We start from the raw sequence: 25,275 nt of genomic DNA on the forward strand, positions 1-25,275 counted from the left end.
AAGTGCTTGGTACAGGTTAGGGTGAAATATGTAATAGGGCTCAAAGTGGATATTTTTACCAGATGGCCTGTCTGGCTACCAAGTCATAAAATCTAGGTATCAATTGGAAAAGTTAGTCTCTCGGCCAAGTTGTCTTCCATTTAAAAAAAGTCTTTTAATTCTCTAGTTCAGTATAACATCTCTTTGTAATTTTTATGGGAGGCGTGCCTCACATTATAGCATCAGCTATAGGATTTCATTGCGGAACCAATCGTTTGGTACCTCAAGCGGCTATCTCCGTAATCACGGGAGATAACTCGTACATACCGACACAATACACAACCAATTTATCTCGATAGTAGATCTATATTTTGAATGTTGTAATTGTTTATTATAATTCTCATAAAATCCCTCAAAAGAAATATATTTCATTTTACATCGACTTTGAATGCCACCAGAGCCTATTTATTATAACAAAAACATTATATCTACACATAGTAGGCACACAAGTACTCGGGTCAGTAAGTAGGCCAGCTAGTACGCAGGTGACAGACGGTCGAAAATTTTACGCGTATCTGATTGTAAGTAAAAACCAACGACCTGCATGAACGAGAAAATAAATAGATAAAGATGGATTTATATTGAAGAGATAATATTTCAACCGCCACATAATGTGTTTATATTTTTATAGGGACGTTTACGCCTGCCATGTTACAATCACCTACGAAATGTGACGTCAAAACCTCTCGCTTTCATTCTATTACCATTCACAGTTGTTTTTTTTTTTGCAGTTTCTTTTGGTTCATATATGATGTAGTTAAACTATATATGCATTTATGACAAATTTCAAGACTTCAAATAAAGTGCTATTACAAGAAAAATGTATATATTTGAGACGTCTGGTGGTAGCCTGTTATCAAAAATTCTTCGCAGAGTTCCAAGTGCGAGAAGGGTTGGCAACCGGTGTACTCGGTACAAGAACCGTACCGACATTCGTTTCACAAAATGCCGGTATTTGCAAGAATAAAAACATTAAAATATGACTTAAAAATTCGACAAAACAGTTATTTTGTTCAGTTGTTTCAATCACTTACTAAAATGATGTCGCAACTTTACCGCTATTTTCTATGTAAACATCTATCCTAGCTTTACTTGTAGTTTCGTATCCATGTCTCATTTTTGTTGTGTGTGTTGAAAAGTCGAAATCAGAAATCAATAACTTACAAAAGATTTAATTGTCTCTTTAGATGTCATATTTCATATTTTTGTATCAAAATATGTAATTAAATCAACGATCACGTGATCCGTCTGTTCACGTCTGATCACATGATCAATCGGTCAAAATGGGAGCGCCTTATGGATACGGGCTTCATCCGAAACTCTGTAGTGTGATGTTTGTCACTAGAGTATATATCAACATGAATTAAAGGCAAGTTGCTTACAAGTTGTTAATCTGTTTGTTCACATGTTTACCTTATTTTTTCTTTAATTACTTAGGACTAAACTTTGTTAACGATTAACGTTTAACTTAGTGATTCAGAGCCTGATCAGACTGCATCATTAGAACGAAGTCATACCCTTCCTACACTGCTCTGAGACAGACATATTGTCGTCCAGATCTACGTTATCGCAGCTAACATTTCATAAAAAAAAACATGTATCATGGGTCAGTGATAGTATGCTGAAATCCGATCGTTTATCTTATAAAGCTAACAAAACTATCGTATCTGTTAGTCGTAGTGGTCATTCCGACATTCGTGATGTTTACTGCACTCTTCCCTCACAAAGAATATACAGAATTTGGAATTTTTGGCATAATAATAACTGCAGTTGGTTATAGTATTAATAATAAAGACTCATACCATAGATATCTACATTCAGTTCTCATAACTTATTACAATTGGAATATTTTCAGATCTAAATGGTCCATCATTAGGGAGTACCCCAATGCAACTGGAAAGGCATTTCATGACAATTTTTACAACTGATGATTTAACCAGCTTGTCTTAATCCTCAGCTATAAATGTAACCTTTTCAAAGTATTGTATGTAATGTACACAAAGCTGTGAAACTTTTGTGTTATATTGATAAATAGCCCGAGTTTTCTCTGGCCCTGTCACCATGTCTGGTGTAGGGCCAGAGCGTGCTACTATATGAAAACGTGGAATTATATCCGACACCGTTTAATTTAGTGTCGCTAAGAATTTGGTGCAAATACAATAAAATCAGATGTGACATAACACCTACCTAACATACAGTATATGGATAAATCATATATTTATTTACCCAAGAACACCCATTTAGTCCCATCTAGGTGTTTTATTTCGTCCGTATAAATTTATAAATAATGAATTTTTGAATTTAATATAATTCACACAGGTTTTGGGAAATGATAAGCTTAGTTTTCTAAATTTAAACTATGCAGGAAGAAAAACACAATAAAGCATATGTGGTCTTTTCGGTCCATTGCGTTCCGATTCCGGTGGTGACAGGGCCAGAGTAAAATTGGGCTAATTAATAAAATGAAAAATAATTTTAGAAAATGTTTACCAATTGCATACCTTATACTACTTTTTGAAGTATATATATACATATATATATATATATATATCATTAATATCTTCAATAAATATTAATATTGCTGTGAAATTGTTTATATTGTAACCCAGGTATTAATACTAGCCGCAATATACCGCTCAGCTAGAGAGATATTCTCTTTAGCTAAATTGGTTGAGTGTAAGACTAGTAAGCTAGAGGCCCCGGCTTCGATCCCTAGCGGAGGCAGTGATTTAAATTTAATTAAGCATGCGCTATGTTTACAATATTTATCACAGGGGGCAGGGGAGGACCAACGTCACAAAAAAAATGATTGCTAGATAAATAATATGATGATGGTAGGCTAATAAATGGACAAAAATGTTTTAGCAAACTCTCGAAAACGTTTTAGAACATTTGAATTTATGTCGGAAGCTAACTCCTGTAACGTATGCAGACATTCAGCGTACAATGTGTCTGTCAAAGGTATTGTTCAAAACTGTAAATCTTCTTACATTGTAGAGATGAAACATATATATATATATATATATATATATATACACATTTATGCTGACAATGTTATTATAATACAGTATGTACAGGATTAAAAAATATGATCCTTTGACAGGCGGCTCATAATACAAAAAAAAATACAATATAAATCATCATAATTATAATTGTATAGCTCTATTTTTTCGTTGAAAGAACATTGTTTGTGTTTGGTATTTCCATTGTTCATTTAATTCATACTCAAAAGTTGTAACTATGACTAGGTGCTGTCATGTATTCAACATATCAACAATTATATGTGTTCTTGTTATTTCTGTTTCAAATTGAATTGTATACTTAAGTGCACAGATTAATTATTAAATGTAAAAATACATTGTAAATGTTTAATAAAATTTAACCTGTCATGTTAAACAATATTAATAGAACCAAGTGAATAACAATACTATTCTAATACACAACAGTATAATTGACAGTTGTTTGTAGATCAGTATAATAATTAGTCTTTGATAATGCAATTCAATAGTACTAGTCTCTGTGAACTGGACAAGTGGAAGTTTGAAACTTAATTGGACAGTTAAGACCGTCATCAGGATAGTTAAAAGCATTATGTTCATCAGGACGGTTTAAACACTTAAGTATGAATGTTAACTACTAAAAACAGAAATTTGTTTGAAACACTTAAGTAGAAATATTTAACTATTTAAGTGGAAGCTTGTTTAAACAATAAGTAGAAATGTTAAACAACCTAACTAAAAGTGTTGACTTTAAACACATAATAAGTGGATATGTTTAAATACTTTAGTAGCAGTTTGTTTGAAACTTCAATATGGTTAAAACCATTGTGTACATCAAGACAGTTAAACCATTACACTGTGTGTCCACCAGGATTGAAAGCCATTTCATCTAATTGGCTTTAAACTCTTGAGAAGAAACGTTTAACTACTCAAAACCTCACTCTTGAATGTATCTATCAACAATCATGTTGATATCAGTTTAATCATTCTTCTTGCTTTATTTCAAATATCACCTTTTCATCTGATTAATGCCTCCCTCAGTACTTTCAGTACTTTGATTATCAATTGTGAACATCATTTTAGCATTGTCTTCAACCTTTGAAAGATAAACAAAATCGCCAATTTATACAATATTTTAGTGGCCATGCAGGTGCTTTATAGGTCAATAACTGGTTGCCAATGGTGAATTTAAAGCGCCATGGCCACTAAAATTGGCGCCACTTTGAGCCCTATGTATGCCACACTCAATCCCAGACTTTAATCTTTATCTCAACAAATAAAAAGATCAAACTTTTTGTCAAAATCCTACTAATTATTAGCTCACCTGGTCCGAAGGACCAAGGTGAGCTTATGCCATACCGTTGCGTCCGTCGTCCGTCCGTCCGTCCGTCAACAATTGACTTCTTCTTCATAACCACTGATCAGAATTTGACCAAATTTTATCAGAAGCATCCCTATGGGGTGTGGACTCAAAATTGTACAAATGGTGGGGCTGACCCCCCAGGGGTCTGAGGGGCGGGGCCAAAAGGGGTCAATTTGGCTCTATTAATATAAACGACTTCTTCTCTGAAACCAAGCAAAGGATATCGCTCCTATTTGCCTGGTAGCATCACTATGGGGTGAGGATTCAAAATTGTACAAATGGTAGGGCTGACCCCCTGGGGGCCTGAGGAGCGGGGCCAAAATGGATCAATATACCTATATTGATATTAACGACTTCTTCTCTGAAACCAAACAATGGATATCGCTCATATTTGCCTTGTAGCATCACTATGGGGTGGGGATTCAAAATTGTACAAATGGTGAGGCTGACCCCAAGGGGGCCTGATGGGCGGGGCCAAATGTGGTCAATTTGGCTATATTGATATGAACAACTTCTCTTCTGAAACCAAGCAATTGATATTGCTCATATTTGACTGTGAGCATCACTATGGGGTGGGGATTCAAAATTGTACAAATGGTGAGGCTGACCCCAAGGGGGCCTGAGGGGTGGGGCCAAGAGGGGTCAATTTGGCTAAATTAATATGAACAACTTCTCTTCTGAAACCAAGCAATTGATATTGCTCATATTTGACTGTGAGCATCCCTTTGGATTCGGGATTCAAAATTGTACAAATAGTGGGGCCGACCTCACTTGGGGCTCAGAGAGGCGGGGCCAAAAGGGGTCATTTTGGCAGATTTGACATAAACAACTTTTTCTCTGAAACTAAGCAATGGATTTCTCTAATATTTGACTGGTAGCATTCCCTTGGGTTAAGGATTCAAAATTGAACAAATGATGGGGCCCATCCCCTTGGGGCTGAGGGGCGGGGCCAAAAGGGGTTAATTTAGTTAAATTGATATAAACAACTTCTCTGAAACTAATCAATGGATATCACTCACATTTGTATGGTAGCATGGTCATGGGGTTGGGATTCAAAATTGTACAAATTTTAGGGTTGACCCCACCAAGGGGCTGAGGGGTGGGGCCAAAAGGGGTCAATTTGGCTAAATTGATATGAACAACTTCTTCTCTGAAACAGCTCATATTTGACTGGTAGCATTCTTTTGGGTAAGGATTCAGAATTCTATAAAGGAAGGAACTGACCTCCCGGGTGCAGAGGGCGGAGTCAAAAGGGGTCAATTGGTTTAAACAACTTCTTTTCTGAAACTAAGCAATGGATATCACTCACATTTGTGTGGTATCATCCCTGATGGGTTGCGCCAAAAGTCAATTTCATTTCATGAATTAATGCATTTTTTGGCATACCTCACGTATCCATATAAAATGCCTATGATATATTGACATAGCAATACCAGTGACAAATATACTTAATCATCATTCTTGTTTCATATACATTGTATCATGAAATCCAGGTGAGCGATACAGGCCCTCTGGGCCTCTTGTAATTAATCTTTAATAGGACTTTTGTTGAAATAAAAAATACAGTTCATTTTCAGGGTACCGGAAACTTGTCTGTGTCTGGTGCATCGTACAGAAATTCATGTGATTTATAATGTATCTAATATGTTGTTTCACAGGTGATTATGTATCTATTCTGTTGTTTCATAGGTGATTAATATGTTGTTTCACAGGTGATTATGTATCTATTCTGTTGTTTCACTGGTGAGTATATGTATCTAATCTGTTGTTTCACAGGTGATTAATATGTTGTTTCACAGGTGATTATGTATCTAATCTATTGTTTCATAGGTGATTAATCTGTTATTTCACAGGGGATTATGTATATATTCTGTTGTTTCATAGATGATTAATCTGTTGTTTCACAGGTGATTATGTAACTATTCTGTTGTTTCACTGGAGAGTATATGTATCTAATCTGTTGTTTCACAGGTGATTAATATGTTGTTTCACAGGTGATTATGTATCTAATCTGTTGTTTCATTGGTGATTAATCTGTTGTTTCACAGGGGATTATGTATCTAATCTGTTGTTTCATAGGTGATTAATCTGTTGTTTCACATGGGATTATGCATCTATTCTGTTGTTTCACAGGGGATTATGTGTCTAATCTGTTGTTTCATAGGTGATTAATCTGTTGTTTCACAGGGGATTATGTATCTATTCTGTTGTTTCACAGGGTATTATGTATCTATTCTGTTATTTCACAGGTGATTATGTATCTAATCTGTTGTTTCACAGATGCTTATGTATCTAATCCGTTGTTTCACTGGTGGTATATGTATCTAATATGTTGTTTCACAGGGGATTATGTATCTAATCCGTTGTTTCACAAGTGATTATGTATCTAATCTGTTGTTTCACAAGTGATTATGTATCTAATCTGTTGTTTCACAAGTGATTATGTATCTAATCCGTTGTTTCACAAGTGATTATGTATCTAATCTGTTATTTCACAAGTGATTATGTATCTAATCCGTTGTTTCACAAGTGATTATGTATCTAATCTGTTGTTTCACAAGTGATTATGTATCTAATCTGTTGTTTCACAAGTGATTATGTATCTAATCTGTTGTTTCACAAGTGATTATGTATCTAATCTGTTGTTTCACAGGTGATTATGTATCTACATTTGAAGTCAAAGGGAAGAAAATGTTACATGTCCAACCTGAAGCTTTGACATTAATAGCTGAACAGGCTATGGTAGACATCGCACATTTACTTCGGCCTGGTCACTTAAAGGTAAAACTTACTACTGTCAATTGTTTTAATTAAATAGGTGAAATCTATAGATAATGTCCATGATATTGAATATCAACTTGATCACTCAATAGACATTGTCTTAAAATATTATTAAAATGTTGAATATGATGTTTCTAATTATAATGTACGGTATGAGTTTGTTACTGTAGCAGGGTTTTAGTCCACTTGTCTGTCATCACTCTAGCAGTTCTTTGAACATAATTTGGACATGTTCAGATATATTATATGTGTGATCCCGGTCATGGTCTAAACCATTCATTTTGAGTTTGATTAGATAACAAAATGGTCAACAAGTGGCCATCTTGGATTTATCTCTATTCCAAGAGATGTACTAGAAAGATACAGTATTTCTCAAACTAGATAAGGTTTCATTTGATTCCCATGTGTGCCCATGAATTCAATGTTGAGATTGATTTAGAAAACAACATGGCCATGAATGAAGGCCATCTTCAATTTTGACAGTTTAAATTTGTTATCATTATTTCAAGAAAAGTACTAGTAGGATATTTCTCAAACTTTATATGACTTAATTGATCCAAAAAATAAAATGGCCGACAGATGGCCATATTAAGTGGTGACAGTTTAAGATGGTAATGGCTATTTCTTGAGAAGTACTGGAAGGATTGTTCTCTAAATTAATATCTAAGTTAACCTTGGTCCCTGGTTGTGCCCATTCGATTTTCAGTTTGAGTGGAAAACAAAAAGTCTGCCTCATCTTGGAATTTGACAGTTAAATTTTGGTACTTTTTATCACTATATCTCTTGTTCTCAGAAAGTTCTTAGATTTCATATGTAGTGTTCCCAATGCTATCAATGGTGGGCACCAACAATTGTGGGCACGAAGATCCCTCTGGGATCCTTTTTTTTATGCCTCTGCCATGAAATGGGGGAGAAGGGGGATGCATATAGTGTTATCATGTTCATCCTGTCCTGTCACAACCTGTCCCGTCTCCTCCTGATGCAGTGAAATTAGGAAATCTCAGGAACTGCTAATGCATTGTCTTCACTAAACTATGTTTTGGGATATCAAGTGGCAGTAAGGGCATCTATATGTTTTACAAAACTTTTCTAGCTCATTACAATTGTTTAAATATATATTTTTTTAAAGCAACTTGCCAGTATTCTTACTGACCCTGAAGCTTCCAACAACGATAAGTTTGTAGCATTAGAATTACTGAAAAATGCCAGTATAGCTGCAGATATGGTCCTACCTGGATGTCAGGATACAGGCACAGCAATCTGTATGGGTAAGTTAGTGTGATCAGTATTACAGCAATCTGTATGGGTAAGTTCGTGTGATCAGTCAATTATAGCAATCTGTATGGGTAAGTAACTAGTCACTACACAGTGGTAGTCAGACAGGACCCATTATAATACAGTCACTATACACTACACAGTGGTAGTCAGACAGATCTCATTATAATACAGTCACTATACACTACACAGTGGTAGTCGGACAGGTCTCATTATAATACAGTCACTATACACTACACAGTGGTAGTCAGACAGGTCTCATTATTAGCTCACCTGCCCGAAGGGCAAGTGAGCTTATGCCGTGGTGCGGCGTCCGTCGTCCGTCCGTCCGGCCGTCCGTCCGGCCGTCTGTCTGTCCGGCCGTCCGGCGTCAACTTTTTCATTTAAACAACTTCTTCTCAATAACCCAGAGGCCCAAGGACTTGATATTGGGCCTGTAGCATGCTGGGGTGAAGGGCTACCAAGTTTGTTCAAATGAATGACCTTGACCTTCATTCAAGGTCACAGGGGTCAAATAGGCTATAATCTTCAAACGACTTCTTCTCAATAACCAAGAGGCCCAGGGACTTGATATTGGGCCTGTAGCATGCTGGGGTGAAGGGCTACCAAGTTTGTTCAAATAAATGACCTTGACCTTCATTCAAGGTCACAGGGGTCAAATAGGCTATAATCTTCAAACGACTTCTTCTCAATAACCAAGAGGCCAAGGGACTTGATATTGGGCCTGTATCACGCTGGGGTGAAGGGCTACCAAGTTTGTTCAAATAAATGACCTTGACCTTCATTGAAGGTCACAGGGGTCAAATAGGCTATACTCTTCAAACAACTTCTTCTGAATAACCAAGAGGCCCAGGGACTTGATATTGGGCCTGTAGCATGCTGGGTTGAAGGGCTACCAAGTTTGTTCAAATAAATGACCTTGACCTTCATTCAAGGTCACATTGGTCAAATAGGCTATACTCTTCAAACGACTTCTTCTCAATAACCAAGAGGCCAAGGGACTTGATATTGGGCCTGTATCACGCTGGGGTGAAGGGCTACCAAGTTTGTTCAAATAAATGACCTTGACCTTCATTCAAGGTCACAGGGGTCAAATAGGCTATACTCTTCAAACAACTTCTTCTGAATAACCAAGAGGCCCAGGGACTTGATATTGGGCCTGTAGCATGCTGGGGTGAAGGGCTACCAAGTTTGTTCAAATAAATGACCTTGACCTTCATTCAAGGTCACATTGGTCAAATAGGCTATACTCTTCAAACAACTTCTTCTGAATAACCAAGAGGCCCAGGGACTTGATATTGGGCCTGTAGCATGCTGGGGGAAAGGGCAATCAGGTTTGTTCAAATAAATGACCTTGACCTTCATTCAAGGTCACATGGGTCAAATATACTGTTATCTTCAAACAACTTCTTCTCAATAACCAAGAGGCCCAGGGACTTGATATTGGGCCTGTAGCATGCTGGGATGAAGGGCTACCAAGTTTGTTCAAATAAATGACCTTGACCTTCATTCAAGGTCACAGGGGTCAAATAGAATATAATCTTCAAACAACTTCTTCTGAATAACCAAGAGGCCCAGGAACTTGATATTGGGCCTGTAGCATGCTGGGGTGAAGGGCTACCAAGTTTGTTCAAATAAATGACCTTGACCTTCATTCAAGGTCACATTGGTCAAATAGGCTATATTCTTCAAACAACTTCTTCTGAATAACCAAGAGGCCCAGGGACTTGATATTGGGCCTGTAGCATGCTGGGATGAAGGACTACCAAGTTTGTTCAAATAGATGACCTTGACCTTCATTCAAGGTCACAGGGGTCAAATAGGCTATAATCTTCAAATCACTTCTTCTCAATAACCAAGAGGTCCAGGGACCTGATATTTGGCCTGTTTGTAGCATGCTCAGAGCTAAGAGTCACCAAGATCCGATCTTAGGCCAATAGAATGCTGGAATGAAGGACTAGAAAATATGTTGACATGAATAAACCTAGCTTACTCTGATATTTGAATAAAGTTGTTATCTGAATCAGCATAGTATCTGTAGAAATGACCTCAATCAACTGCAAATTTGCTGTAGAGCCAGGTGAGCGATACAGGCCCATTGGGCCTCTTGTAATACAGTCACTATACACTACACAGTGGTAATCAGACAGATCTCATTATGATACAGTCACTATACACTACACAGTGGTAGTCAGACAGGACTCATTATAATACAGTCACTATACACTACACAGTGGTAGTCAGACAGGTCTCATTATAATACAGTCACTATACACTACACAGTGGTAGTCAGACAGGTCTCATTATAATACAGTCACTATACACTACACAGTGGTAGTCAGACAGGTCTCATTATAATACAGACACTATACACTACACAGTGGTAGTCAGACAGGTCTCATTATAATACAGTCACTATACACTACAGTGACTACACAGTGGTAGTCAGACAGGTCTCATTATAATACAGTCACTATACACTACACAGTGGTAGTCAGACAGGTCTCATTATAATACAGTCACTATACACTACACAGTGGTAGTCAGACAGGTCTCATTATAATACAGTCACTACACTACACAGTGGTAGTCAGACAGGTCTCATTATAATACAGTCACTATACACTACACAGTGGTAGTCAGACAGGTCTCATTATAATACAGTCACTATACACTACACAGTGGTAGTCAGACAGGTCTCATTATAATACAGTCACTATACACTACACAGTGGTAGTCAGACAGGTCTCATTATAATACAGTCACTATACACTACACAGTGGTAGTCAGACAGGTCTCATTATAATACAGTCACTATACACTACACAGTGGTAGTCAGACAGGTCTCATTATAATACAGTCACTACACTACACAGTGGTAGTCAGACAGGTCTCTCATTATAATACAGTCACTATACACTACACAGTGGTAGTCAGACAGGTCTCATTATAATACAGTCACTATACACTACACAGTGGTAGTCAGACAGGTCTCATTATAATACAGTCACTATACACTACACAGTGGTAGTCAGACAGGTCTCATTATAATACAGTCACTATACACTACACAGTGGTAGTCAGACAGGTCTCATTATAATACAGTCACTATACACTACACAGTGGTAGTCAGACAGGTCTCATTATAATACAGTCACTATACACTACACAGTGGTAGTCAGACAGGTCTCATTATAATACAGACACTATACACTACACAGTGGTAGTCAGACAGGTCTCATTATAATACAGTCACTATACACTACACAGTGGTAGTCAGACAGGTCTCATTATAATACAGTCACTATACACTACACAGTGGTAGTCAGACAGATCTCATTATAATACAGTCACTATACACTACACAGTGGTAGTCAGACAGGTCTCATTATAATACAGTCACTATACACTACACAGTCGTAGTCAGACAGGTCTCATTATAATACAGTCACTACACTACACAGTGGTAGTCAGACAGGTCTCATTATAATACAGTCACTATACACTACACAGTGGTAGTCAGACAGGTCTCATTATAATACAGTCACTATACACAGTGGTAGTCAGACAGATCTCATTATAATACAGTCACTATACACAGTGGTAGTCAGACAGGTCTCATTATAATACAGTCACTATACACTACACAGTGGTAGTCAGACAGGTATCATTATAATACAGTCACTATACACTACACAGTGGTAGTCAGACAGATCTCATTATAATACAGTCACTACACTACACAGTGGTAGTCAGACAGATCTCATTATAATACAGTCACTATACACTACACAGTGGTAGTCAGACAGGTCTCATTATAATACAGTCACTACACTACACAGTGGTAGGCAGACAGATCTCATTATAATACAGTCACTATACACTACACAGTGGTAGTCAGACAGATCTCATTATAATACAGTCACTATACACTACACAGTGGTAGTCAGACAGGTCTCTCATTATAATACAGTCACTACACTACACAGTGGTAGTCAGACAGGTCTCATTATAATACAGTCACTATACACTACACAGTGGTAGTCAGACAGGTCTCATTATAATACAGTCACTATACACTACACAGTGGTAGTCAGACAGATCTCATTATAATACAGTCACTATACACTACACAGTGGTAGTCAGACAGGTCTCATTATAATACAGTCACTATACACTACACAGTGGTAGTCAGACAGGTCTCATTATAATACAGTCACTTACACTACACAGTGGTAGTCAGACAGGTCTCATTATAATACAGTCACTATACACTACACAGTGGTAGTCAGACAGGTCTCATTATAATACAGTCACTATACACTACACAGTGGTAGTCAGACAGGTCTCATTATAATACAGTCACTATACACTACACAGTGGTAGTCAGACAGGTCTCATTATAATACAGTCACTATACACTACACAGTGGTAGTCAGACAGGTCTCATTATAATACAGTCACTATACACTACACAGTGGTAGTCAGACAGATCTCATTATAATACAGTCACTATACACTACACAGTGGTAGTCAGACAGGTCTCATTATAATACAGTCACTATACACTACACAGTGGTAGTCAGACAGGTCTCATTATAATACAGTCACTATACACTACACAGTGGTAGTCAGACAGGTCTCATTATAATACAGTCACTATACACTACACAGTGGTAGTCAGACAGGACTCATTATAATACAGTCACTATACACTACACAGTGGTAGTCAGACAGGTCTCATTATAATACAGTCACTATACACTACACAGTGGTAGTCAGACAGGTCTTGTTAAAAGCAGTTTCTATCCAGTACATAATGTCTGGTTTGATTACAATTCAGTCACTATACTCATTTAGATTACTGTTGTATTATGTAGTGAAGATCTCTTACTAATATAATTGGATGGATACCAAAGTACCCAATAGGATTAATTATAAAGTACCAAATAGGATTAATTATAAAGTACCAAATAGGAACCCTGGTTAATTTTGCAGGCAAGAAGGGTCAGTATGTATGGACGGAAGGAGGAGATGGTGAAGCTCTGTCTAAAGGTGTCTACAACACGTACATCAACAGAAATCTGAGATATTCACAGGTACGTTCATCAGGTAATTCGTAGAATGGCACTCTTTTTTGTGTATTGGACAAATTGGATTCTTTGACAGAGAGTATAATATTGGAAGTTTTGTATGCATTTCATGTTTCTTTGAAAGGTTACTTTAAAGTCTACATAAATACTGCTATTGATAAAACTATCTGGCTATTAACCCCTGCGTGTTAATAAGCCCGCCTATATCTATTGTTACAATAGTTCAGTACTAATACTCTGTCTACTTATCCTGTATATTGATGACATCTGTCAATGAGTTACACTTTGAGCTTGTTTCAGGATGTGAATTTGTTTGTCCCACATTTTCCTTGTTCCTTTGAGGGATCACACCCTAAACTGTTTTTGACAACCTAATTAGCTAATGTCTGTTGAGTAGCAATGTACAAATCTTCTGATGGTGTCATTTGATTTGACCTGATTATAACCAGTTTAACTCCTTGATTTGTTAATAGGTGGCTCCATTGGATATGTACCAGGAGATAAATACAGGTACAAACCTACCGGCCCAGATAGAAATCTATGCCACAGATTCAAGCCAGTATGACTTCCTATTTCTCGCCAAGGGAGGTGGATCTGCCAACAAAACCTTCCTGTATCAGCAAACCAAAGCCCTCCTCAACCCAGAGAAACTGCTCAGCTTCGTCAATGAGAAAGTCAAGGTATGGTTGGAGAAAAGATCATGCATAGAAGAAATAAACATCATTAAATTGTGGGCACCAAGACCCCGCTTGTATCTCTTGTTAGCTCACAAGGCAGAAAGTCCCAGGTAATGGTATGGTGCACAAGTGGGCATCTGTTAGCTGCCAGTCATATCTTTTAACTAATTTTCAAGAAAAATGTATGCAACTGAGAACTGACATTTGGTCAGAAGGTTCATGGGGAAGAGTACATTAAAGTTTCCTCATGTATATGACCTTGACTTATTTTTAGATCACATGGGTCAAATACGTTAGAAAAACTTGAAGAATCTTCTTCTCAAGTTCCAGAAGACGCAAAGGCATGATATTTTGCCGGCGTGTACCTAATATAGAGTGGTAATTTCCTTGTATTAATGACATTTATCGAATCTTATTCTCAAGTTCTAAAAAACCCATTAGACACTCATCTTAAACCATTTGATTCCTGCTGTGGACTGACATGAAATTTCCTTATATGACCTTGACCTGTTTTCAAAGTCACAGAGGTTGTGTTAAAAACTTCATTGATGTCAATCTCTTCAAGTTTCAGAAGACACATATGCATTTTTGGCCAACATGAAACAAGGATGGAGTGCCATACAGCTTCAGCATACAAATTATCTTCAGTTATTTTCAAGGTCACTATTATGAAATGTGACCATGTAAACAATGTATACTACACAGGATCAACATCATGCTTCATATTGTTTCATGTAATAGGTTTCACATTGGTTGTTAGCTCACCTGCCCGAAGGGCAAGTGAGCTTATGCCATGGTGCGGCGTCCGTCGTCCGTCCGGCCGTCTCCGGCGTCAACTTTTCATTTAAACAACTTCTTCTCAATAACCAAAAGGCCTAGGGACTTGACATTGGATCTTTAGCATGCTGGGGTGAAGGGCTACAAAGTTTGTTCAAATAAATGACCTTGACCTTCATTCAAGGTCACATGGGTGAAAAAAGCTATATTCTTCAAACGACTTCTTTTTGATAACTAAGAGGCCCAGGGACCTGATACTAGGCCTGTAGCATGCTTGGGTTAAGGGCTACCAAGTTCGTTCAAATCAATGACCTTGACCTTCATTCAAGGTCACATGGATCAAATAGGCTATAATATTCAAATGACTTCTTCTTGATAACTAAGAGGCCCGGGGACCTGATATTAGGCCTGTAGCATGCTGGGGTGAAGGGCTACCAAGTTTGTTCAAATAAATGACCTTGACCTTCATTCAAGGCCACATGGGTCAAAAAGGCTATAATCTTCAAACAACTTCTTCTCAATAACCAAGAGGTCCAGGAACTTGATATTAGGCCTGTGGCATGCTGGGGTTATGGGCTACCAAGTTTGTTCAAATAAATGACCTTGACCTTCATTCAAGGTCACATGGGTCACATAGGCTATAATCTTCAAACAACTTCTTCTTGATAACTAAGAGGCCCAGGGACCTAATATTAGGCCTGTAGCATACTGGGGTGAAGGGCTACCAAGTTTGTTCAAATAAATACCTTGACCTTCATTCAAGGTCACATGGGTCAAAAAGGCTGTCATCTTCAAACAACTTCTCCTCAATAACCAAGAGGTCCAGGAACTTGATATTAGGCCTGTAGCATGCTGGGGTGAAGAGCTACCAAGTTTGTTCAAATAAATGACCTTGACCTTCATTCAAGGTCACATGGGTCGAAAAGGCTATAATCTTCAAACAACTTCTTCTCAATAACCAAGAGGTCCAGGAACTTGATATTAGGCCTGTGGCATGCTGGGGTAAAGGGCTACAAAGTTTGTTCAAATAAATGACCATGACCTTCATTCAAGGTCACATGGGTCAAAAAGTCTCTAATCTTCAAACAACTTCTTCTCAATAACCAAGAGGCCCAGGGACCTGATATTAGGCCTGTAGCATGCTGGGGTGAAGGGCTACAAATTTTGTTAAAATAAATGACCTTGACCTTCATTCAAGGTCACATGGATCAAAAAAGCTATAATCTTCAAACGACTTCTTCTTGATAACTAAGAGGCCCAGGGACCTGATATTAGGCCTGTAGCATGCTTGTGAGAAGGGCTACCAAGTTTGTTCAAATAAATAACCTTGACCTTCATTCAAGGTCACATCGGTCAAAAGTCTCTAATCTTCAAACAACTTCTTCTCAATAACCAAGAGGCCCAGGGACCTGATATTAGGCCTTTGGCATGCTGGGGTGAAGGGCTACCAAGTTTGTTCAAATAAATGACCTTGACCTTCATTCAAGGTCACATGGGTCAAAAAGTCTCTAATCTTCAAACAACTTCTTCTCAATAACCAAGAGGCCCAGGGACCTGATATTAGGCCTGTAGCATGCTGGGGTGAAGGGCTACAAATTTTGTTTAAATAAATGACCTTGACCTTCATTCAAGGTCACATGGATCAAAAAAGCTATAATCTTCAAACGACTTCTTCTTGATAACTAAGAGGCCCAGGGACCTGATATTAGGCCTGTGGCATGCTGGGGTAAAGGGCTACAAAGTTTGTTCAATTAAATGACCTTGACCTTCATTCAAGGTCACATGGATCAAAAAAGCTATAATCTTCAAACGACTTCTTCTTGATAACTAAGAGGCCAAGGGACATGATATTAGGCCTGTAGCATGCTGGGGTGAAGGGCTACCAAGTTTGTTCAAATAAATGACCTTGACCTTCATTCAAGGTCACATGGGTCAAAAAGGCTGAAATCTTCAAACAACTTCTTCTCAATAACCAAGAGGTCCAAGGAACTTGATATAAGGCCTGTGGCATGCTGGGGTGAAGGGCTACCAAGTTTGTTCAAATAAATGACCTTGACCTTCATTCAAGGTCACATGGGTCAAAAAGGCTGAAATCTTCAAACAACTTCTTCTCAATAACCAAGAGGTCCAGGAACTTGATATAAGGCCTGTGGCATGCTGGGGTGAAGGGCTACCAAGTTTGTTCAAATAAATGACCTTGACCTTCATTCAAGGTCACATGGGTCAAAAAGTCTCTAATCTTCAAACAACTTCTTCTCAATAACCAAGAGGCCCAGGGACCTGATATTATGCCTGTAGCATGCTGGGGTGAAGGGCTACAAATTTTGTTTAAATATATGACCTTGACCTTCATTCAAGGTCACATGGATCAAATGGGCTATAATCTTCAAACGACTTCCTCTTGATAACTAAGAGGCCCAGGGACCTGATATTAGGCCTGTAGCATGCTGGTGAGAAGGGCTACCAAGTTTGTTCAAATAAATGACCGTGACCTTCATTCAAGGTCATATCGGTCAAAAAGGCTCTAATCTTCAAACAACTTCTTCTCAATAACCAAGATGCTAAGGGACTTGATATTGGGCCTGTGGCATGCTGGGGTGAAGGGCTACCAAGTTTGTTCAAATAAATGACCTTGACCTTCATTCAAGGTCACATGGGTCGAAAAGTCTCTAATCTTCAAACAACTTCTCAATAACCAAGATGCTAAGGGACTTGATATTGGGCCTGTAGCATGCTGGGATGAAGGGCTACCAAGTTTGTTCAAATAAATGACCTTGACCTTCATTCAAGGTCGCATGGTTCAATAAGGCTATAATCTTCAAACGTCTTCTTCTCAATAACCAAGATGCCCAGGAACTTGATATTAGGCCTGTAGCATGCTGGGATGAAGGGCTACCAAGTTTGTTCAAATAAATGACCTTGACCTTCATTCAAGGTCGCATGGTTCAAAAAAGGCTATAATCTTCAAACGTCTTCTTCTCAATAACCAAGATGCCCAGGGACTTGATATTAGGCCTGTAGCATGCTGGGGTGAAGGGCTACTAAGTTTGTTCAACTAAATGACCTTGACTTTCATTCAAGGTCACATGGGTCAAATAGGCTATAATCTTCAAATGACTTCTTTTCAATAACCAAGAGGCCCAGGGACTTGATATTGGGTCTGTAGCATGCTGGGGTGAAGGGCTACAAAGTTTGTTCAAATAAATGACCTTGACCTTCATTCAAGGTCGCATGGTTCAGAAAGGCTATAATCTTCAAATGTCTTCTTCTCAATAACCAAGATGCCCAGGGACTTGATATTAGGCCTGTAGCATGCTGGGGTGAAGGGCTACCAAGTTTGTTCAACTAAATGACCTTGACCTTCATTCAAGGTCACAGGGGTGAAATCGGCTTACATTTGTAAACAATAATTTTGCTATAGCCAAGAGCCTCCAAGACCTGATATTAGGCCTAAACAATGCTGGAATGAAGGACTAGAAAAATTATTAATATGAATAAACCTAGCTTACTATGATATTTGAATAAAGAGGTAATCAGCATAGTATCTTTAGAAATGACCTCAATCAACTTCAAAGTTGCTGTAGAGCCAGGTGAGCGATACAGGCCCATTGGGCCTCTTGTTTAATTTAACAAAAACAAAAATTTCAAGGTCATTTAAAAAAAAAAAATAAATAAATAAATAAATAAAATAATTCAATAAAAAATACTGATAATACAGGGAATGTAGAAATTCAGGTGCATGCTCAATGAGACTTTATAAATTATATTTTTAACGTCAGGATGCCTTTGGCATCTGGCGTTATAGTCGTGGTGGGTAAATTCTGTTAGTCACGCTTTTGTTTCCAGCTAACATCTTCTCCTTACTGTAATACAAATGATGTACATACACAGCCTAATATAGTTCCTAATTTACACGATTTAACTGATGGTTCCCATGTTTACTGCAATTATTTACAAAGAAATATGAATGTTTGGTGTTCTAGACTATTTTTTTTAATGTTTAGACATTAGGTACAGCTGCCTGTCCCCCATACCACCTGGCACTGGTTATTGGTGGTACGTCGGCAGAATACAACCTCAAGACAGTGAAACTGGCCTCCACAAAGTACCTGGACACTCTTCCCACTACAGGTGAGGATCTTATCAGGTCTACATACTTTGGAGGAAGGCTTCCTAACCATTGTATCATCAGTACCATGTAAAACATTTTGATGTGACCTCAGACTCAAGTGACATATATACTGACACCTGATTAGCAGAATCAGCATCCTTAAATATGTCTTTTGAGATTACATTTTGTCAGTTTTTTTTAACAATTAATATTCTTTTCTGAGGCTTGAAATTTTAGACAGTTAATCCCCCCTCCCCCCAAGGAAATCGGAAGAGGTTGGAAAGCACATCTTACTTGGCAATTGTTTAAAAGGATGAAACTGGATAGGCATTATGATACTGTTACTTTAACATTCATCGTATCTAATATTGTTAAAATGTGTATTGCTTCCTATACTGTACCAGTACATTTAAGTACCTGTTAAATTAAATGTGCTTCAAATTGGTAAATTGGTCATTACTGCGCATTATTAATTTGGTGCATTAGCCCCAAAAGCCATGAGGTTTCATTCATTTCATTTCATGTCATACATATAGTTTATATTGTACAGGACCATTTCGCCTGGCTCTTGATCCAGCAGGACTCACCTGGCAACAACCTGCTCTTTCTATTCTATTTTATCAAGCACCAGCTAAATTCTATAATACTAACCCAGTTTCCCTATACTAGGACCATCCTTCCCTGTTACTGGATAAGGCCTTACTCCTAGTAGGGATTCATTCTTGTAGGTAAAATTGTGTTATCATATGTAGCAGCTAAGACAGCCCTAAATGTTTTGTTTATTATAATGTTTAGAAATATCAGTAGATTTTTTACTTAAGTATTGTAGAGTATAGAAGTAATTGTTGTATGATGTTTGTATTTTTCCTTTCGTTAATACACCAATTTAAATCTTTATATCGGTGTTGTTATTGTTTATAAACATAGGGCCCGCGATGGCCGAGTGGTTAAGGTGTCCCGACACTTTATCACTAGCCCTCCACCTCTGTGTTTGTGAGTTCGAAACCTACACAGTTGCTAGGTACTGGCCGTAGGCTGGTGGTTTTTCTCCGGGTACTCCGGCTTTCCTCCACCTCCGAAACCTGCCAAGTCCTAAATGACCCAGGCTGTTAATAGGACGTTAAATAAAACAAAACAAAATAAACCAAAAGTTTATAAACATAATGTACAAATGTGATCAGATGAATCTCGCCAAGGAAGTAGAATAAATGTCATTTGATGATGAAACCAGAGAAATCACTTGTATCAGTACATCAGTCTGCTTTAAGGAGACGGGGAATCTTGATATGCATCATTTACCTGAAAGTAACAGTTAATGAACAGATGTATAATTTCCTTCTGTATTTATTCTTAAAACAGGGAATGAACATGGTCGTGGATTCCGTGACTTAGAATTGGAACAGGAGATACATACATTAACACAACGTCTTGGTATTGGCGCTCAGTTTGGTGGAAAATATTTTTGCCATGATGTGCGTGTCATTCGTCTGCCGCGCCATGGAGCATCATGTCCTGTCGGTCTCGGTGTGTCATGCTCAGCGGATAGACAGGTAAATAGTATCTTATAATGGTTAGGAATGTTGTAATAAATAATGGTTAGGAATGTTGTAATAAATAATGGTTAGGAATGTTGTAATAAATGATGGTTAGGAATGTTGTAATAAATAATGGTTAGGAATGTTGTAATAAATGATGGTTAGGAATGTTGTTGTAAATGATGGTTAGGAATGTTGTAATAAATGATGGTTAGGAATGTTGTAATAAATGATTGTTAGGAATGTTGTTGTAAATGATGGTTAGGAATGTTGTAATAAATGATGGTTAGGAATGTTATAATAAATGATTGTTAGGAATGTTGTTGTAAATGATGGTAAGGAATGTTGTAATAAATGATTGTTAGGAATGTTGTTGTAAATGATGGTTAGGAATGTTCTAATAAATAATGATTAGGAATGTTGTAATAGAAAATGGTTAGGAATGTTGTAATAAATGATTGTTAGGAATGTTATAAATGATGGTTAGGAATGTTGTTGTAAATGATGGTTAGGAATGTTGTTATAAATAATGGTTAGTAATGTTATAAATGATGGTTAGGAATGTTGTTATAAATAATGGTTATGAATGTTGTTATAAATGATGGTTATGAATGTTGTTATAAATAATGGTTAGGAATGTTGTTATAAATGATGGTTAGGAATGTTGTTATAAATGATGGTTAGGAATGTTATAAATAATGGTTAGGAATGTTGTTATAAATAATGGTTAGGAATGTTGTTATAAATAATGGTTAGGAATGTTGTTATAATTATTGGTAAGGAATGTTGTTATAAATGATGGTTAGGAATGTTATAAATAATGGTTAGGAATGTTGTTATAAATGGTGGTTAGGAATGTTGTTATAAATAATGGTTAGGAATGTTATAAATGATGGTTAGGAATGTTGTTTATAAATAATGGTTAGGAATGTTGTTATAAATAATGGTTTTTGTTTTTAATTTTGGGTTTGGTGTTTATAATTGGTTGGTTTGTTTTTGGTTGGTGTTTTTTTGTTGGTGTTATTTGGTTAGGTGTTTTTAATGTGGTTAGGCTGTTCAAATTATGTTGGTGTTTTTGGTTGGTGTTGTTTTGTTGTTATTTTTGGTTTTGTGTTGTTTTGGTTGTGTTTTTTTTGCTTTGTTGTTTTTGGTTGGTTTGTTTTTGGTTTGATGTTGTTTTTGGGTTTTGGTGTTGTTTAATATTTTTGGTGTGTTTATTGGTTGGCTGTTTTCATGGTTGGTTTGTTTTTGTGTTGGTGTTGTTTTTGGTGGTTGTTTTTGTGGTTGTGTTGGTTTTGTTGTTGGTGTTGTTTTGTGGTGGTTTTGTTTTTGTGTTTTGGCCTGTTGTTGTTGTGGTTGGCTTTGTTTGGTTGGTTTGTTTTTCTTGTTGGGGGTTTTTTTGGGTTGGTTTGTTTTAAATTTGGTGTTGTTTAATTGGTTGGTGTTGTTATAAATAATGGTTAGGAATGTTGTTATAAATAATATAGGAATGTTGTTATAAATAATGGTTAGGAATGTTGTTATAAATAATGGTTAGGAATGTTATAAATAATGGTTAGGAATGTTATAAATAATGGTTAGGAATGTTGTTATAAATAATGGTTAGGAATGTTGTTATAAATGATGGTTAGGAATGTTGTTATAAATAATGGTTAGGAATGTTGTAATAAATAATGGTTAGGAATGTTGTTATAAATAATGGTTAGGAATGTTGTAATAAATAATGGTTAGGAATGTTGTAATAAATAATGGTTAGGAATGTTGTTATAAATAATGGTTAGGAATGTTGTTATAAATAATGGTTAGGAATGTTGTTATAAATAATGGTTAGGAATGTTGTTATAAATGATGGTTAGGAATGTTGTTATAAATGATGGTTAGGAATGTTGTAATAAATAATGGTTTGGAATGTTGTAATAAATGATGGTTAGGAATGTTGTTGTAAATGATGGTTTGGAATGTTGTTATAAATAATGGTTAGGAATGTTGTTATAAATAATGGTTAGGAATATTGTTATAAATAATGGTTAGGAATGTTGTTATAAATAATGGTTAGGAATGTTGTTATAAATAATGGTTAGGAATGTTGTAATAAATGATTGTTAGGAATGTTGTTGTAAATGATGGTTAGGAATGTTGTTATAAATAATGGTTAGGAATGTTGTTATAAATAATGGTTAGGAATGTTGTTATAAATGATGGTTAGGAATGTTGTAATAAATGATGGTTATAGGAATGTTGTAATAAATGATTGTTAGGAATGTTGTTATAAATAATGGTTAGGAATATTGTAATAAATAATGGTTAGGAATGTTGTTATAAATAATGGTTAGGAATGTTGTTATAAATAATGGTTAGGAATGTTGTAATAAATGATTGTTAGGAATGTTGTTATAAATGATGGTTAGGAATGTTGTTATTGATAATGGTTAGGAATGTTGTTATAAATAATGGTTAGGAATGTTGTTATAAATAATGGTTAGGAATGTTGTTATAAATAATGGTTAGGAATGTTGTTATAAATGATGGTTATGAATGTTGTTATAAATAATGGTTAGGAATGTTGTTATAAATAATGGTTAGGAATGTTGTTATAAATAATGGTTAGGAATGTTGTTATAAATGATGGTTAGGAATATTGTAATAAATAATTGTTAGGAATGTTGTTATAAATGATGGTTAAGGAATGTTGTTATAAATAATGGTTAGGAATGTTGTTATAAATAATGGTTAGGAATGTTGTTATAAATGGTGGTTAGGAATGTTGTTATAAATAATGGTTAGAATGTTGTTATAAATGATGGTTAAGGAATGTTGTTATAAATGATGGTTAGGAATGTTGTTATAAATGATGGTTAGGAATGTTGTTATAAATGATGGTTAAGGAATGTTGTTATAAATGATGGTTAGGAATGTTCTAATAAATAATATAGGAATGTTGTTATAAATAATGGTTAGGAATGTTGTAATAAATGATTGTTAGAAATGTTGTTATAAATAATGGTTAGGAATGTTATAAATAATGGTTAGGAATGTTGTAATAAATAATGGTTAGGAATGTTGTTATAAATGATTGTTAGGAATGTTCTAATAAATAATGGTTAGAAATGTTGTTATACATAATGGTTAGGAATGTTATAAATAATGGTTAGGAATGTTGTAATAAATAATGGTTAGGAATGTTGTAATAAATGATTGTTAGGAATGTTGTAATAAATAATGGTTAGGAATGTTGTAATAAATAATGGTTAGGAATGTTGTTATAAATAATGGTTAGGAATGTTATAAATAATGGTTAGGAATGTTGTTATAAATAATGGTTAGGAATGTTGTAATAAATGATGGTTAGGAATGTTGTTGTAAATGATGGTTAGGAATGTTGTAATAAATGATGGTTAGGAATGTTGTTGTAAATGATGGTTAGGAATGTTGTTATAAATAATGGTTAGGAATGTTGTTATAAATGATGGTTAGGAATGTTCTAATAAATAATGGTTAGGAATGTTGTAATAAATAATGGTTAGGAATGTTGTTATAAATAATGGTTAGGAATGTTGTTATAAATAATGGTTAGGAATGTTGTTATAAATGATGGTTAGGAATGTTGTTATAAATAATGGTTAGGAATGTTTTGTAATAAATAATGTTAATAGGAATGTTGGAAAAATGATGGTTAGAAAAAAAACCATGAAGTGTGGTAAATGATGGTTAGGCTGTGTAATAATAAATGGTTATCGGGAATGTTGTAATAAATAATGGTTATGGAATGTTGCTAAAATAATGGTTTAGGAATGTTGATAATAATGGTAGGAATGTTTATAAAGATGGTTAGGGAATGTTGTAAGTAAATAATGTAGGATGTTTAATAAATGATGTTAGGAAGTTGTGTAAATAATGGTTAGGAATGTTGTAATAAATAATGGTTATAGGAATGTTGTTATAAATAATGGTTAGGAATGTTGTAATAAATAATGGTTATAGGAATGTTGTAATAAATAATGGTTAGGAATGTTGTAATAAATAATGGTTAGGAATGTTGTTATAAATAATGGTTAGGAATGTTGTTATAAATAATGGTTAGGAATGTTGTTATAAATGATGGTTAGGAATGTTGTTATAAATAATGGTTAGGAATGTTGTTATAAATAATGGTTAGGAATGTTGTTATAAATGATGGTTAGGAATGTTGTTATTGATAATGGTTAAATGCATATTATAGGCCACAAGCATCAAATAAAAGTAAGTGTCATTATCTTAAAGCATACCTGTATAATGATGAAAAGTAATTATTTTAGTTTTTTAGTTGAGTTTGAGTTGAATTTTAATGTTAGTTTTTTTCTGTCAGCTAATTATAATTAATACACTATAATTTTCTGTAACAGATTGTTGGCAAAATTACAGAAGAAGGAGTATTTTTGGAACAGCTGGAAACCAATCCTTCTAAGTATCTACCTCTGATTGAAGAGAAAGACCTAAGTGAAACTGTTATTGAAGTATGAACAATTGTTTTGGGCATTTCTAGGCATTATTTCCTATCGAGTAACCAAGTTATTACTGTGTTAGGTTACTTATCTATTCATAGTGAAGGCAATGCACACACATTATAATTGATGAGGATATAAAGA

The 25,275-nt window shown here is 35.9% G+C and overlaps 1 protein-coding gene across 4 annotated transcripts in view; it reads left to right on the forward strand.

Annotated features, from left to right (window-relative positions):
- The window catches only part of LOC117345332 (fumarate hydratase class I, aerobic-like), a 36,022-nt gene that overhangs the window by 2,935 nt on the left and 7,812 nt on the right, over window positions 1-25,275 (forward strand). For all 4 annotated transcript variants that reach the window (XR_004536414.1, XM_033908398.1, XM_033908399.1 and 1 more), the window contains 7 exons: window positions 7,055-7,182; window positions 8,312-8,450; window positions 13,456-13,556; window positions 14,024-14,230; window positions 19,009-19,135; window positions 20,475-20,665; window positions 25,033-25,143. Coding sequence is in view for 3 of the 4 variants with exons in the window: in XM_033908398.1 (XP_033764289.1) it covers window positions 7,055-7,182; window positions 8,312-8,450; window positions 13,456-13,556; window positions 14,024-14,230; window positions 19,009-19,135; window positions 20,475-20,665; window positions 25,033-25,143 (1,004 nt within the window). In the remaining variant the exon portion in view is untranslated. The remainder of the gene's footprint in view (window positions 1-7,054; window positions 7,183-8,311; window positions 8,451-13,455; window positions 13,557-14,023; window positions 14,231-19,008; window positions 19,136-20,474; window positions 20,666-25,032; window positions 25,144-25,275) is intronic.

The sequence above is a fragment of the Pecten maximus genome, chromosome 16 (assembly GCF_902652985.1).
Source record: "Pecten maximus chromosome 16, xPecMax1.1, whole genome shotgun sequence".
NCBI classification, from domain to species: Eukaryota; Metazoa; Mollusca; class Bivalvia; order Pectinida; family Pectinidae; genus Pecten; species Pecten maximus.